The 15,667-nt window shown below is 41.0% G+C and overlaps 1 protein-coding gene across 1 annotated transcript in view; it reads right to left on the bottom strand.

The window, feature by feature from the left end:
* Positions 1 to 15,667, bottom strand: part of LOC129762532 (neurotrimin) — a 946,497-nt gene that overhangs the window by 176,726 nt on the left and 754,104 nt on the right. The window contains exon 4 of the mRNA XM_055760922.1: positions 3,976 to 4,176. Within this exon, the coding sequence (XP_055616897.1) occupies positions 3,976 to 4,176 (201 nt within the window). The remainder of the gene's footprint in view (positions 1 to 3,975; positions 4,177 to 15,667) is intronic.

Below are 15,667 nucleotides of genomic sequence, written 5' to 3'. Positions count from 1 at the left end.
TGGAAGTTTCGAAGTAAATGTTGTAAATATAATTAAAACTTGTGGGATAATATGTTGAGTTAGCTGAATAAATGTTGTGTGATAACCAATAATTAGATGTAGACGGAAGTTTTGTGCATTTACTGGCTAGCGGTGTAGCCTAAAAACCCGAATAAATTTCAGATAGGTCACGAGCCCAGGGTTGGGGCTCCTCTTCTGTTGTGGACAACTTTTCAACCCCCGCACCTCGTTCTCTGAAACTTCAAGGTGGGTGATGCCAAGCGTAGGTCCAATGATGAGAAGTTTGGCATAAACGGTGTTCATTGGAACAACCGTATTGCCTCTGTTACTTGAATTGTGGAACGCGGACAAACGGTGTCGCGGGTCCTTCTTAGCGCAGGTGCAAGTCGCGGAGCAAACCGGGGTTTGGAACGAAGGAAAAACCCGCCCTCAGGTGTTGGGTGTCTCATTGCCGGGCAAAGCAAGAACACGGCGGTTGGTCTCCCTCGCGGGAGTGGCGCTTAAGCCAACCGCTTACCTGCGGATAACCCTCCGGTCGCGACAAACTCGCGCGCTTTCCCGGCGTCGCGGGTTACAGTAGTTATTAACGTTAACTTTATTTCATAAAAACGTGACCTGTTTTCTGATTTGGCACCCTTCCTGCAAGACGTAGTTCTACGTCAAAATATTCCAAAGCCCGTATTCATTTCTAAATGATCTCTAAGCCTCAACGAGAAATACATAAAGGAGAGAAGACGGAATGTTGATTGTGCCTACATTTTTTTTAATGAATCAGCGAAGTCTCCCGCATCATTTTCTAAATTTCCGCACTAAAAGCTTTTGTTTCACTGCATATTTTTGTATTCTTATGTTGGATTGATTAAATGTTTTTTATTATCAGGAGATTCGACAGAGCTCATACATTTTTGATTCTTCATTCGGGTAAACATTGCATTCGGGTATCTGCCAGATTCGGGTAAATGTAGCATTCGGGTAATTGTTACTTTCCAGTGAATGTCATTTGGGCATATGTTACATTTGGGTGAATGTGCTTCGGGTAAATGTTACACAACCGTTTCGGCACATCACATCATCCAGTGTTCAGTTCGAGAAAGTTACTCCTCTTACTCTTAACTCCTCTCATAAGTTCTTGAGCGAAAATGACCCCATTCGCTTCGTACCACTCCAAGACATCCTTGGAATAGTGGCATGAAGCTAGATCCGGCCAGAAGATCGTAGGGCCCTCGTGTTGCTTTAACAGAGGAAACAGACGCTTCTATAGACCCTCCTTGAGGCAGATCTGCCCGTTCACAGTCCCGGTAGTCACGAACTGCGGATTCCTTTTGCCATATTCTGTACGTATGCAGTCCTCCAGGTTCTTGGCTCTCTGAACGAAAGACTTGAACAGATTCCTCTGTTTGGTTACGTCCCTGACCGAAGCATCGCGATTCCGCTTAAACACTTTCACGACACGCCTGTGATCCTGTTCATTAATAGAACGTCCATTCTGACTGCATTTCTCCTTCCGTTCGATGCTCAGAGTTTCGTAGTAGTGTTTAATCACAATACTCACCGTTGAATGCACGATTCCGAGTTGTTTTCCGATGTTCTGATGAGAGAGTTGAGGATTTTTCAGGTACATGCGCAAAATTAATTCGCGACGTTGCGTGCGTCGGGTGACGTCACTTTTTCCAATTCACAAAAAACTGACAGCGATAAAAATACAGTGTAAACAATACACTTTAAACTACTTGTAGCCAAATTTTTAAGAGAAAATACCCAATGGGCAATTTCCTATAGCATTTTTCCGTGATGCAATTTGATGTGGGACACCCTTTAGTATATCAAATTGTGCCTCGCCGCTCGTTATTGGCTGCATGAGTAGGTAAGGTAGGAAATGCATAGACCAAATGTATGGAAAAAGAGACTGCCTGCAATGTATACCATTTCGAAAAACTGTACCGTGTCTCAGCGAGGAAACAAAACGCTTTGATGTAGCGATTCCCCAACTGCTCCAAAATCATTACAACACATTTGAGTAAACATCAAAATCGAATCAGAGTGAGAAAATAGTTTTCCTCGTAAAAAAAGTTACTACTACAATCGCTTGACATCGTTGCAACATTCGTTTCCTAAAATCATTAGCTCATTCGGTGTCCCACATTTCAGTCACGTAACAGCCTAGAGCTGACGCCTCATTTACCGAACGTTTCCACAATACTTCTCCGAACAGATTAGTCCCACTAATTCCACCCATCTGCGGAAATCGCCCAGGTGGATTACCGGTAATGGGTGGGCAATGCGAAAAACCACTCTACACATGTTTACACATTCCGGAAACAGCCGCTCGCTCGGTAAACAATCCGTCCACACTTCGGAAGTTGTGTTACTTCGCACACCCACCTTCACCCGTGCACTACCATACAAACACAAACACACACACATATACGCACACGCACAAAAACACACCTGACGGATTGACGTACGACGTTAACTAACGGGGTTTATTACACTGGCCGGTGGATTTGTTTGGGGCCTTAAGGCCTGTTTGATCCCTTGCTATGCCATCCGTGGCGGATCGAATGGGAGAAAGAATGGTGTGGATAAGCTGTGGAACTTTTGAGATTTGCCGTAATCGTTTCTTAATAAGAGTGTAACTTCTGCGAAATTGCTTTCGGGACGCTATCGCGGGCTCTCGTTCCGGAACCAATGTGAAGGTCTGGATAGCGTGGGATTTCTGGGACAGGTGATTGAATGCTGGTTAGCATAGAGAGAGAGCACTGGCGGGACTTTGGGAAAATGGACGTAGAACAAGTTTTACCGCCGCCGGAGTTCGGATGAGCGAACGGTGCAAAGGCTCTACGAACGCGAAACTTCTCGTTATAACAGAATTAGTGCTGCTGATTCGATATTGCGATTCTCGTGAATCGTACTGTTGTGACGGGTACAACAACAGCCCTCTGTCTGTGAGTCGGGCGTTTGCAGGAAAAGTTGGATAGATGAAAGTGTTGCGTCTGTTGAAAGTTTGTTGACACCCGACAAGGCGTAGTGATGCAGAGTTAGTTGGGTATGTGTGATGTTAGAAAGCCGGTAATTGTGAAGACAAATAGTACCCCCTGTAATGCAATTATTATCGTTGTGGAACTGCTAGTGAATGTCACTTTGGGAAGGAAACTTCGCACAAAACGTATAATTGCAATTCATTTATTTTATAAAGAAAACGTCGAGAGCTGTTCTCAACAAAGGCAACGCTCTACGCAATAAGCTAGTCTCTAAGCTACCATAAACGATATAATAATAGGTATCATATTAGTTTAATAACATTTTAAGCATATTTTCCACATTAAATGACACGTACACTCCGCGAAACGAAGATTCCCTCACCGCGTATCCATAAACTGCACGACTAACGAGCAAATGATACTTTTCAATCCCCTTCTCCCTGTAATATAGCTGCTTATAGCTACCCCTGATGCTGCTCCACTTTCAGCTGGATGAGATGAGGCGGGAAAAAACTTGCTTTGTCGTCCCACAGCAGGAGCTTATGGCCACGAGGAACTCTTCGCCAGCTCACGCGGAAGATTCATACCCTTGATATGGGGAAACTTTTCACAGCTTACACGCACATACATACACACACACCCACACCCATAGCGTATAATATGGCAGCCCGTCATTAAAACCGAGCTGTAATAATTTCCAAATAGCCTTGCTACATTACCCCACCGGGCGGAAGTTTTGCGAATATTTCCCCCAACAGAGTTCCTTGACGGGAGGAAGTGTGAAGAACATCGCGTGCACAACAATATTAGTGTTGGCGACACGCAAATGACTTTTAGCTTTCACGCTTCGGAAGACGTTCGTGTGTTTTACGACAGAATCGGAGGGCAAATTTACTACAGTTGCTGCTGCTACTGTAGACGAGGACACCACCACCAGATGGAACCACATTTGTATTTGTACTGTTGCTGCGAATCCGAACCATATAGTACTCACCGAGTATTTCCACCGTGTGCACCTGGTCCTTGTTGATTTTGTCGCTTATCTGACACACGTAATCGCCCGCATCCTGCGGCTCAAGCTCGGAGATCTCCAGATTGTAACCGTTGACCAGTCGTATCCGTTCATCACGGGTCACCATCAGCTGGGAAGCGGTGAGTACGTTGGCACCTCTCCGCCACAGCAGGACGAGATTACCTGTGGAAGAAATAATAACAACAGAGATGACATTTGTAAATAGAATTCGGATTTGAGAACAAAAATAAATTTTAGCCAATTCTGGAGCGAGCGTCTGGTAACCACCCAAATTCACAATTTTCATCCTAGGGCAAGTACTTCTATAGTGGAGGTAGTACCAATAGTGGTTGTATAGTAATAAAAGTCGTCAAAAAGTCGTTTATATTAAAATTAACGGTAATTAAAACCAAAAACAGAACGTTCGCTGGATATTTACGTCACATTTGAGGTAATAATGATGTCTTTATAATACAAAATGATTCAGAAAAACTGTTTTCTCGTCGCAAAAATCGGTCCAATTTCTTATGATTTTGACGTGGGACTACGTCTAACCGGAATATATGGAGGGGTAAAATGAAAACCTAAACACAGAACATGCAGGAAAAAATGAAAGATTGCGAATGCTTACAACTCAAACATTTCTTACTGGATCGGAAAGATGTTTGCATCAATTGATAGGGAATATTTCTACACATCTATCGCAATTAATAAAATGTTTTTTCTCATAAGTTCAACAATTGAATAACTGTAAAATATTAAGTGTTATCTAAACACCCTAGCTGCATCGTTTTGATTGGCCTGATTTACGGTTTCCCTAACACAGCCATCAAAACCAAGCAGCCTTGGGGAAATCGGCATTGCAAATACATGTAAGCAGGGGGAGCTTTTGTTCCCATCGAAATGTGTTCCCTAACAGAGATTTCAAAACCAAGGTGCCTGGGGGAAATTGGCATTGCAAATTCATGCAGGTCGGGGGTAATTTTGTTCCGACTGAAATATGTTTCCCCCAACACAGACCTCAGAACCAAGGTGTCTGGGCAAATCAGCATTGCAAAGTCGGGGGCATTTTTGTTCCAACTGAAATGTGTTTGTCAAACACAGACTTCAAAACCAAGGGGTCCTTTTCTGGGGAAATCGGCTTTGCAAATAAATGCAAACTGCGAGTACTTTTGTACTCGCTTGCCTTTGTGCAGACTAAAATATGTTTCCCCAACACGATCTTTCAAACTTAGGAACCTGGTAAAATCGTACAGACACTAGAGGCGAATAAACTTTCATGTTGTTTCAGGTTGTCGATTCATGCGAGCCGGGGGTACTTCTGCACCCGTATTTTTTTCCGCTCCGAAAAGTGTCTTCCTAACACGGATTATAAAAGCGGGTACAACACAACGTACATGTACATGTCAAAATCGAAACTGAGTGCATGAAGTTCATCAAATCAAGCAAATTCGTGGTTCGGAAGTACGTACACTTGAGAGACGCAAACTTCAGAGCGAAATGTCAAATAAAATAATCGTTTGATAATTCTTCCGTTAACAAATTTTGTTGTCGGCATCATACCAAACGTAAAAGGACTGTCATAAAATTTACTTGTAACGAACAACATAATCTATCACAATGCATGAATTGACCTTACATGGCATTTGTTCAATCATTTTACTCACAAAGCAAATATATTGGATTCAATTGAATTCGGGAATTGTTTCATTCAATCAAAATTTAATCAATACAAACAAATGATTGCCAAGCTAAGGTAGTCTCACGTCAACCTTGCGGTTCTAATATTACCCACCAATTTTTTTTACTTATTTTATTTTCTAGTTTTTTTTAACCGAATACCAATTTTGCTTAACGCTTTTACAAGTGGTAAAATAATGTTACCCCATCCCTTTACTGTTTTTTATCAAGAACATGACTTATTTCAAGTTATGGAAAGTGTTTTAATATAACATTATTTGTTTTTTTTTTGCTTTTTTCTTTTGTGCCATTATAGGCACATAAAAGCATGCTTGTTCCTGGTGGATCACACCATTGAGGGAGATGGCGGTTCCTTCGGCTGAATCAGGCCAGGATGATAGCTCAGGATTTTGGAATGTGGTTTAAATAAACAACACTTGGAAACTTCTAAACACATTCGAATGGTTTATTCGCGATCTTTCATACTTGATAGTTGGAATAGGAATGAATGTGGTTTGGTAGAAATCGGCTTCGCTTGTTTTCGTTGCGTTTTATGTTACCCTTCGGGTTTTACTACGATTGTATTTGTGTCATGCACCACGCACTGCATTTCGGAAAGAAGGGAGAGGTTTTATGGGAAAAATGATAGGGATGGACATTGGAATATGTCGTGGACAGTGAAGGTTTTGATTAATATTCGTTGTTATATCGGGTAAGAAACAGTTATTTACTCATGAAAATACATATAGTGACTCCCCAATTTATTACAGAACGAATTTGTCAATGAAGACTGTGCGGAAATACGGTGAAGCGACCATTTCCCGCTGCATGGAGTTAGTGACCTCCAAGCAAAAGACTCTTTATGCAGCATGCAAAGCGCTCGGCATTCCTCAATCTACCGCCCGTTACCGGCTTAGTGGCAAGTGAACAACAAAAGCTCGGAAAGGGCCGCAGACTGTACTTACCGACCAGGAGGAGCGGAAGCTCGTCCTATACTTGGCTACAATGCAGAAGAAAGGATTTCCGGTGACGAAACAGTTGCTGCTGCATAAAGTAAAGACTTTCTTCGAAACCAATTCTCGTCCCAATCCGTTTTAAAACAACGTTCCAGGTTAGTATTTAATTTTTTTTTTAATAGAGACGTGTTAAGAATATCCTTCCGTAGACAAAAGCCGTGCTTGCTATTCGCGGCAGCAAAATATGTACGAAGTTGAACACGCAGACAGTCACAAGAACATAACCGTCATGTTTTCTTTTGGTGCGGATGGATCAGTTGTACCACCAGGTGTTGTACTTCCTATGCAGCGCTTATCTGTGGAGGACCTGCAGAGCTTTCCTGACGACTGGGGTATCGGTAAAAGCACAAGAGAATGGATGGATACTACCAGTTTTATGTTATACATCAGGAATGTTTTCTATCCACATCTCCTGAAGAATAACATTCAATTACCGGTGTTGTACTTTGTGGATGGATACTACGGCTGCGGAGATGGCCGAACTTTGTTTGGATTTGGGTATCGTATTGATTGCATTATACCCAAATTCCACGCGTATTACGCAGCCGGCAGACGTTGCCATATTTGGGCCTCTAAAGAGCGCCTGGGGAGATGCCATACCGGAATGGCGGATGAACAACGGAGGTGCGAATCTTACGCTGGAGGACTTTCCCGGCGTGTTGCAAAAAGCGATAAATAAAGGGATCAAAGGGGAAAGCATTAAAAACGGATTCAAAGTTTTGCGGTCTGTTTCCGTTTGGCGCTGATAATGTTGACTACGAGAAATGCATTGCCAGGACAGTAACTGAGGATGACGACCGTCCTGCAGTATCCGATGCTCATGAACCAGACGAATTCTCAGTAAAATCCGAGGAAGAAGAAATCATTCGACAGCCTTACGAGATGTTGCTAATGCCCTTTGATATGCAACATATCTTCTTCTTCTTCAATGGCACTAACGTTCCTAGAGGAACTTCGCCGTATCAACGTAGTATTACTTGCGTCATTTTTATTAGTACTTAGTTGAGATTTCTATGCCAAATAACACGCCTTGAATGCATTCTGAGTGGCAAGTTCTAGAATACGCGTGATCACAGTGCAAGTCGGAGGAAATTTCTTTGACGAAAAATTCCCCCGACCAGAACGGGAATCGAACCCGAACACCCGGCATGTTAGTTATGACGCTAACCACTCGGCCAAGGGAGCACATGCAACATATGGAAGCCCCCAATTTGATTCCTGAGGTACCGATTACTAAAGACTCTATCCCTGGAGAGGATTCACCATTTGTCGAGCAGATGGGCGACGATTGCTCTGAGTTGGAAGAGCGTAACATTCCACCACACATTGCCAGACGTGAAATGAGCATCTCGGAACTGCTTCAGACGTCGCAAACACCAAGAAGAAGCAGCAGTCACCGAAATTATAAAAGGAAGTTTCACCCAGTCTTGACAGCTTCGGAGCGGCTTGCGGAAATTCGTCAACTTGAAGAAGAAAAGGAGAACGAATTAGCGAGGAAGAAAGCCAAATCATAGGAAAGAGAGAGAGCTAGCGACAATTAGAGCCGAAAAACTGAAGAAAGAGAAAGCAGACATTGGAAAGCAGAAACAAAAAGAAGTTGAGCAACGTAAAATTGAAAGAGAGAAACTCCGAAAGCGGAAGCAGAAAGAAGTGCAACAACGAAAGATGGAAAAAGAGAACGAGAAGCAGAGTAAACTGGCAGAACATATCCGACAGAAGCAGCAAAAGCTGGAGTTGCTTGGGGCACTGAAGCTGAAACAACATAACTAAGCTTCCGTCTGCTTATTTTGATTTTTTTACACGGAGTTTATTCTTCGTTCGTTCTTCATCAATGAGACTTGTAGTCAATGATTGATTCTCTTAATACTGAATTAAATTTGTAATCAAATGTGCACGATGCACATATAATAAATCCAAGCCATGTGTTTTGTCTTATAATACGGTGGTATTATCAATTAAAATTCTATGGAGAGAACCATAAACTATGCAGCTACGAATTGCATTACTTAGGGAGCTATCCATTAATAACGTCACGTTGTAAGAAGGGAGGGGGTTTCACAATTCGTCATAAATAATATGAATGATATGAGAAAGTTGTCATGGTGGGGTGAAGGGAAGGGAGGTTTATTTTCATTAAATGTTGCCTGACATACTAAATGGATACTTCTTAATTAGTGCATGCCATCTTAACCGTGTTAAAAATCTTGCTTTATGTTGGTTAAAGCTAAAAGAAAAGTATATAATATCAGTTTTACCTAAAACCCAGATATACTTTTTCATATACCTCCACTATAGGTACGCGGTGCCACCATTATAAGAACCATGCCACCACTATCGGAACATAAACGATCTTACAGAAAAGGGTGGGTTATATCTATAATATAACCGCAAGGTTGACGTGGGACTAACTTTTGAAACTTTTTGATTGATTGAAAAAATTTTCGAATTCAATTGAATTCAATATATTTGCGTGGTGAGGCCGTGTTAGGGAAACGCACTCTAGTCTGCACAAATGCAAGCGAGTACAAAAGTACTCGTAGTTTGCATGTATTTGCAATGCCGATTTACTCAGACACCTTGGTTTAGAAGTATTTATAGGTAAACATATTTCAGTCGGAACAAAAATACACCCGACCAGCATGAATTTGCAACCCCAATTTCCCTAGACACCTTGGTTCTGAAGCCTGTGTTGGGGAAACCTTTTTTCGGTCGGAACAAAAATGCCCCCGACTTGCATGTATTTGCAATGCCAACTTCCTCACGCTCCTTGGATTTGAAGTCTGTGTTAGGGAAACACATTTCGGTGGGAACGAAAGCTCCCCCTACTTTCATGTATTGGCAATGTCGATTTCTCCAACGCTGCCTGGTTTTGAAGTCTGTGTTGGGGAAACCGTAAAACGGGCCAATCAAAACGAGACAGTTAGGACGTTTAGATAACGCTTAACATTTTACAGTTATTCAATTATTTATCTGAATGAAAAATAACATTTTATCAATCGCGATAGATGCGTAAAAATATTCCCTATCAATTGATGCAAACATCTTTCCGATTCATTAAGAAATGTTCAAGTTATTAGCATTCGAAATCTTTCATTTTTTCCTGCATGTTCTGTGTTCAGGTTTTCATTTTATCCCCCATATACGCCGGTTAGACTAAGTCCCACGTCAAAAAATGGAAAATTGTTGGAGCATTAATAAACTAGGTATCTAGTAATGATAACATTTTTTAAATGCACCGTTAAAAAATTTTACTCAACATTTTTAATTTTTAATTTTTTTTTAAATTTTGTTACATTCCAATACTTTGCAAAATTTATCCTAGGACTAAACGTTCTTGAGATATTTTATCTAGTGAAAATCATTTTTGTAAAACAATAGGAAACGCATAGTGCTGCTGGACATCACGACTAAGGTTCCGACATTGTAAAAAAAATTGAATTTCACGCCAAATCAAATTTTATTTTGGTCTAATCAATGCCTTAGATTAATGAAGCAAGCTATGCTACTTGCCTAATTGTTTTTTGGATTTTAGTACATTATCTGTGTTATTGTTATGTTTAATCACAATGAAACAGTTTGACTTAAAAATATAAAAATATTTTTCTAGTTTTCAGTACATTTTCGGAATAGTTAGTAAATTTCTCCACAATGAAACCATTCTACTTTTTTGAATTTTATTGGATTTAAGCTATTTATAATGTGGTATGTTCTCCAAGTCAAGTCCATACATTGAAATTTTAGAAATAACTGTTCAGAAGAATGTCATGTCATCATGCTACATGTTATTTAGTATGGCCTCAGTGGAATCGCACCTTTAGGCATCGTAACCAACGTAAACCAAGCGTCAAACAAGATTTTGCCATAGCATACATACAGAGCCATATATTGGTGGCTTGAAGCTACTGAGACTATAAACACTTCTCATCATTTTGCATTATTCTCAAAAGAAACGCTTCGGTTAATATTACTGGTCTCGACAAAAGTTGCATTACCTTCTCATGGTCAAGATAAGCGCAGCTGTCATCCTTAGAGGAGAAAGTTTTGCTACTGGCAAGTGAAACCAAATCACATACAAAATTTCAGAACGAAATTTTCTTGGTGACTAAACAAACGGAATAAACCCTTTCTGTTAATCACAACAACCTCGAAGAGAGTCGCATTGCTTCATTATGATCAAGAAATCCTAGATACAATCCTAGTTGGAGGCAGTTTTACGACTGGCACGCGAACCTAAATAACTTATAACATTCCAGCACGACATTCAAGATCCTTGGTATTCTCCAAATAATGTTTTGGCGCACAACCTCAACGCCTGCTTCACCATAGCGTCAGTTCAATATATTGATGCAATGTCAAAGGCACCAACGAAGCCTTTATAATGACGGAAAACAAACAATGTTAACTGCTTGGAAAAAGACTGAATATTTGCCTCAGCAGAGATGCATTACTAATACCCTAGCGCAAATATATCCCTCCCACTATTTCCCCTCCTTGTTTAAATCTATCATTGCGGTTGCATAACCTGCACCACCAATGCACACGGGAGCAGATACAAATGGGGTTTCAACGAGCGAAGATGCACTATTTTTACGTACGGGTTATGAAGCACGCACGTAGGCATACAAATATCCACATATTGATGGCTTGAAGTATCTAAATATAAACACACTTATCTCCGATTTGCGCTTTTTTCAACAGAAGCCCTTTCTATTAATATTGCCTGTCTAGATTAGCTTAGCTGGTGCAAAGAGTTTTGCTACCGCCATGTGAAACCAAATCTCAGGCAGAATTCCAGAACAATCATTTTCTTCAAAACTTTAAAGTAATGGCGTCAGTTTGATGCAATGATTGCAATGCCAGAGTCATCAACAATAAGTAATTTGGTCGCGTCCACGGCTCAGTCCGTAACGAAGACATGTGATGACGCAAAACAAGGAAGAACAAGCGATGTTCATTGCTTTGTATCTAGAACGATACTGAACGTTTGCCTTTCCTTTCCTTGTTGAATTAAATAGAGTTTAAACTTCTTTAGTTCAACCGTCTCTAGCCTTCAAAAAGGTCCTTGCAAAACTCTATTCATTCCCCATATTACTCCTCCACCCCGATTGTCTTGAGAAAGGCACTCGACGCCTCGCCGTCCAGCTCGCCCAGCAACGGTATTGTCCAGTCGGTGTCCTCACGAAGAATGAACGTTTGCTTCAGCGAGATCCACTGTTTATACTCTTGGCAAATATTCCCACTGCGTTCTTCTTCTTTTCCTTTGTTCACGGAGACTTTAAATCTTTCGATTTCCCCTTCGTTGATCGTCGAGAAGTTGCTCGTTATTGACAGCTCTGTTCGGGAAAGCACACAAATGGACACAACAAATGTATGGGGCAATGAGATTGCATCCAATTTCCATCAATTTAGAACATATACAGACTATGGGATAGTAATGTGTAGCATATCGAACAAATCATAGAAAATTTCCGATTCGATTGGTATGCAAATCGTTAAAATCCGTTCGCAGCAAAAACAGTTATTAACGTTAAATTTATTTCAGAAAAACGTGACCTGTTTTCTGATTTGGCACCCTTAATGAAAGACGTCACAAAATGCATGCCGATTTTTGCAAAGTTCTTGCAAGTTTTTTGTAAAACTGAGTATACAGGAATCTACGTTCATCTTTTGTTGACAAATCATAGAACAAAGTTTATTTGTATGTTTTGAAATAGAACTGAAAATACAACATTAAGTTCAAAAGTCGCAAAAAGACAGGTGTAGTCACGTCATAAAAGTATCGGGCTGGCAACAAGTGAATTCAACTGTAAAATATTCTTCAACTGAAGATTCTTGTACGAAATTTTCTCAATTTTACTCTTACATTGTATACTATTTAGGAATCGTGTGGCTTATACATGAAAACGAGAAAAACCCTCTTTTTAGTCAGTTAAAACGTTATCACGTCCTGCTGGAATGGGTCACAGATGACCACTAACCAGGCCATCGTCATCGAAAAATCTCCACTCACAAAGCGAGCGCACACACATTAATCCCAACTTTCCAATACACCGCCCTCGTAAATTACCCCAACAAGCCGACGCTCACAACTAGTGGAAAGCTGAAGGGAGCCGACTAGTTTATTGGGTACGGCCTCTGCTAAACCCCAAATTACTGAAAAATTATGATTCGACAGAAAATTGGAAAAGTTTCCATTTTAAAAGTTGCAAATATTTATGAGAAACTTTTTTGCTTGCTTCTTGCGAATTGTCGTTGTTGTTTCTCCCTTTCTCTCGCCCATTTTTTTTGTGTATGTGTGTGTGTGTGCTGTGTTTCTCCGGTTTTTGCGAGATCTCTGAGTTTCTCATTTCGCCAAAACCAACTGGGAAATATTTGCAAACCATTCCGGAAGTTCCCTTCCAGCGGAGCAAAACAAGTGCGGAGCAAATTACGAGAGAATCATATTGTGTATGTGTTTGTGTGAGTACGGCTCTGTTCCGGGGGAGGAGAATGCAGCCCGAGAGGAACAGTGGTCCCACGTTCTTGGTTAACCATTCCGACGTGCCACCAGAGTGGAACCGCAATAAAATTTTAAAGTAGCAAACTTTCCAATCAGCCCCGGACCAGACGATGGTAGCTGGGAGCTTCCTGTCGAATTGCAACAGGAAAACTTTTCAAATTTAAAGTGTCCCATTTTTTGAGGTTTAATTTAACAATCTGAGATTTCGTAAGGGTGATAAACTACGATGGCTACAAATGAGCAGTAGAGTGCAACACCAGGGAACTATTTGGTTGGTGTTTTGTACGGACTGGTCAAGTATTCCAAACTCTGTTTTTTTTCATCTCCGATCATCTAGCTGCATCCTGATGGTCCTTTCGCCAATGCCACCAGCCGAACTCAACAGCGGAAAATAACACACAGGAGGAAGGAAAATGTTTACATGAATTTTCGAACAAACTTTTGCTGTGCTTGCCCACTAAGAGCCACTTAATTGGCGAAAAACATAACTTTTTGTTAATTCCAACTTTTACAGGATAGTTTGGAGTGCACACAACCGGCATAACGTTGCCAAACTAGCACTAACCAAACCATCGGTTATTCCGAGAACATAAGTTCCGAGCCAAAGTGAGTGCACACAGGAACTTTTATTGTCGGTTTGTGGACGGACATTCCTTTCACGACGGATATGTTGGTCACCACTTGTGCTGGAGACGCGTTCTCAGATGTGTGCCTTCGTGGGGACCGGACAACAAAAAATGTTGCTTGAGTTCATTCGGATGATTACTTGTGGCATAAAATGTGGTTTGGTTCGCTGTGGATTTTCTTTGACGAAGGAGAATTCAACCAATTTGTTAAAATCCATCGTAGTTCGTATCAATTAGTCATTTCAGCGGCGGATCATTTCACGTTTTCCTAAATCAACCTCCTTCGGTAGTGAATCAACAACACGGGCGTGGGCACTAGACCTCGTCGGAATCGAGCAGCATAAATTGGCAATAATTTACTTGTTTGTCCACGGGAACTTTCAAGCACACCATAAGTTCGAAATGTTGACTACTCCGAACGAACTTCCGCCGCCGGAGCAATTTATTGTTAATAGGTAAATTCTTCACGCGCTTCACTGCCGCCAACCCAACGATTCGTGACGCTGTATTTTAGTCTGTCCCTGCCAGCAGGTACCTCCCGTCAAATGCAATAATTTCCTTGTTGGGGCGGACTTCGTCCCGTGGTAGCGCGTATTATTGGCAAAGCGTCCCTTCAGACGGAGAATCAATAATTAATAAATTCGGGGCAGCATTTGGTGTTTCTGTTTGTGTCAACAACATGTTTGCCCCGGGGAACGAGAAACGGCTGTTTTCGGGAGAGTCGCACCTTCCAAGAACACCCTGTCTCAAAGTCCTGCGAAGCTTATTTGCGCTTCCGTAAGGGCCCGTGGCCATCGCGCACCAGTGTTGATTTATTTAAATGGCGCTATCGATGGGATGGAAAGTTGTGTGCCGTTAAAGGCCGCGGTTGGAAGTAGATTTCCACCGGATAAGGAATACTGGCTCCCTTCCGGATAATTGGTATGTTATTTTCCTCGGGTTTTGTGCCGAAATAACTAATATATCACGTAACATTGGCGGAGCGAAAAGTTTGCGGAGGCAATCTCCGCCTCACGAAACTCGCAGACACCATATATATATTTTAGAAGAGAAATGAGTCGGAAAATTTAATTTTATTGCATACCGAATTAATGTTTCCCCTCTAAATAAGGAACGCCAATACTGTGATATATTGGTTCTTAGTTATGTGCGCATGATAGAATTTTCGTAATTGAAGCACTAGACAATCATTCGATGTAGAATATTTTCTTTGATCACTCATTGATATTTGTGCACATGGAAACACGACATACAATTGCATCATGATAGATTGGAGAACAAAAAAATCCATTATTTTCTCGTTAGATGGTTGTTGCGATCGATATCTTGCGTAATTTCGGTTATACGTTTGTAAGTTTTAAGTTATATAGGTCTAATTTCGATCATAAGTTTACACTCGTTGTCAAGGTGATATTCCACACAAAAAAAGTTCTTCAATCTTCAAATCTTCAAATAAAATGGTGTTTATGGTGCCGATATTGTAACAACTAAATACGTGTAATTTATTTTTTTGACGTGGGACTATATCTATCTGGAAGGTATGGGGGTAAAATGAAAATCTAAACACTGAGCATGCAGGAAATAATGAAAGATTTCAAACGCTTATAACATGACCATTTCTCAAAGGAACGCAAAGATGTTTGCATCAACTGGTTGGAAATATTTCTACGCATCTACCACAGAAAAGAACATTACATCATTTTTATGGTAAACAATAGAATGATTGTAGAATAGCAAGCATTATCTAAACACGGTTTACCCTCGTTTTGAATAGTCCAATTTGAACTCTTCAAACTATACCGACGAAATGGAGCAACTAGAGCAGCAGTGAAATACATTGGGCTTCCTCAACA

This window comes from Toxorhynchites rutilus, chromosome 1 (genome assembly GCF_029784135.1).
Source record: "Toxorhynchites rutilus septentrionalis strain SRP chromosome 1, ASM2978413v1, whole genome shotgun sequence".
NCBI lineage: Eukaryota > Metazoa > Arthropoda > Insecta > Diptera > Culicidae > Toxorhynchites > Toxorhynchites rutilus.
This window is presented reverse-complemented; position numbering and strand designations above follow the sequence as displayed.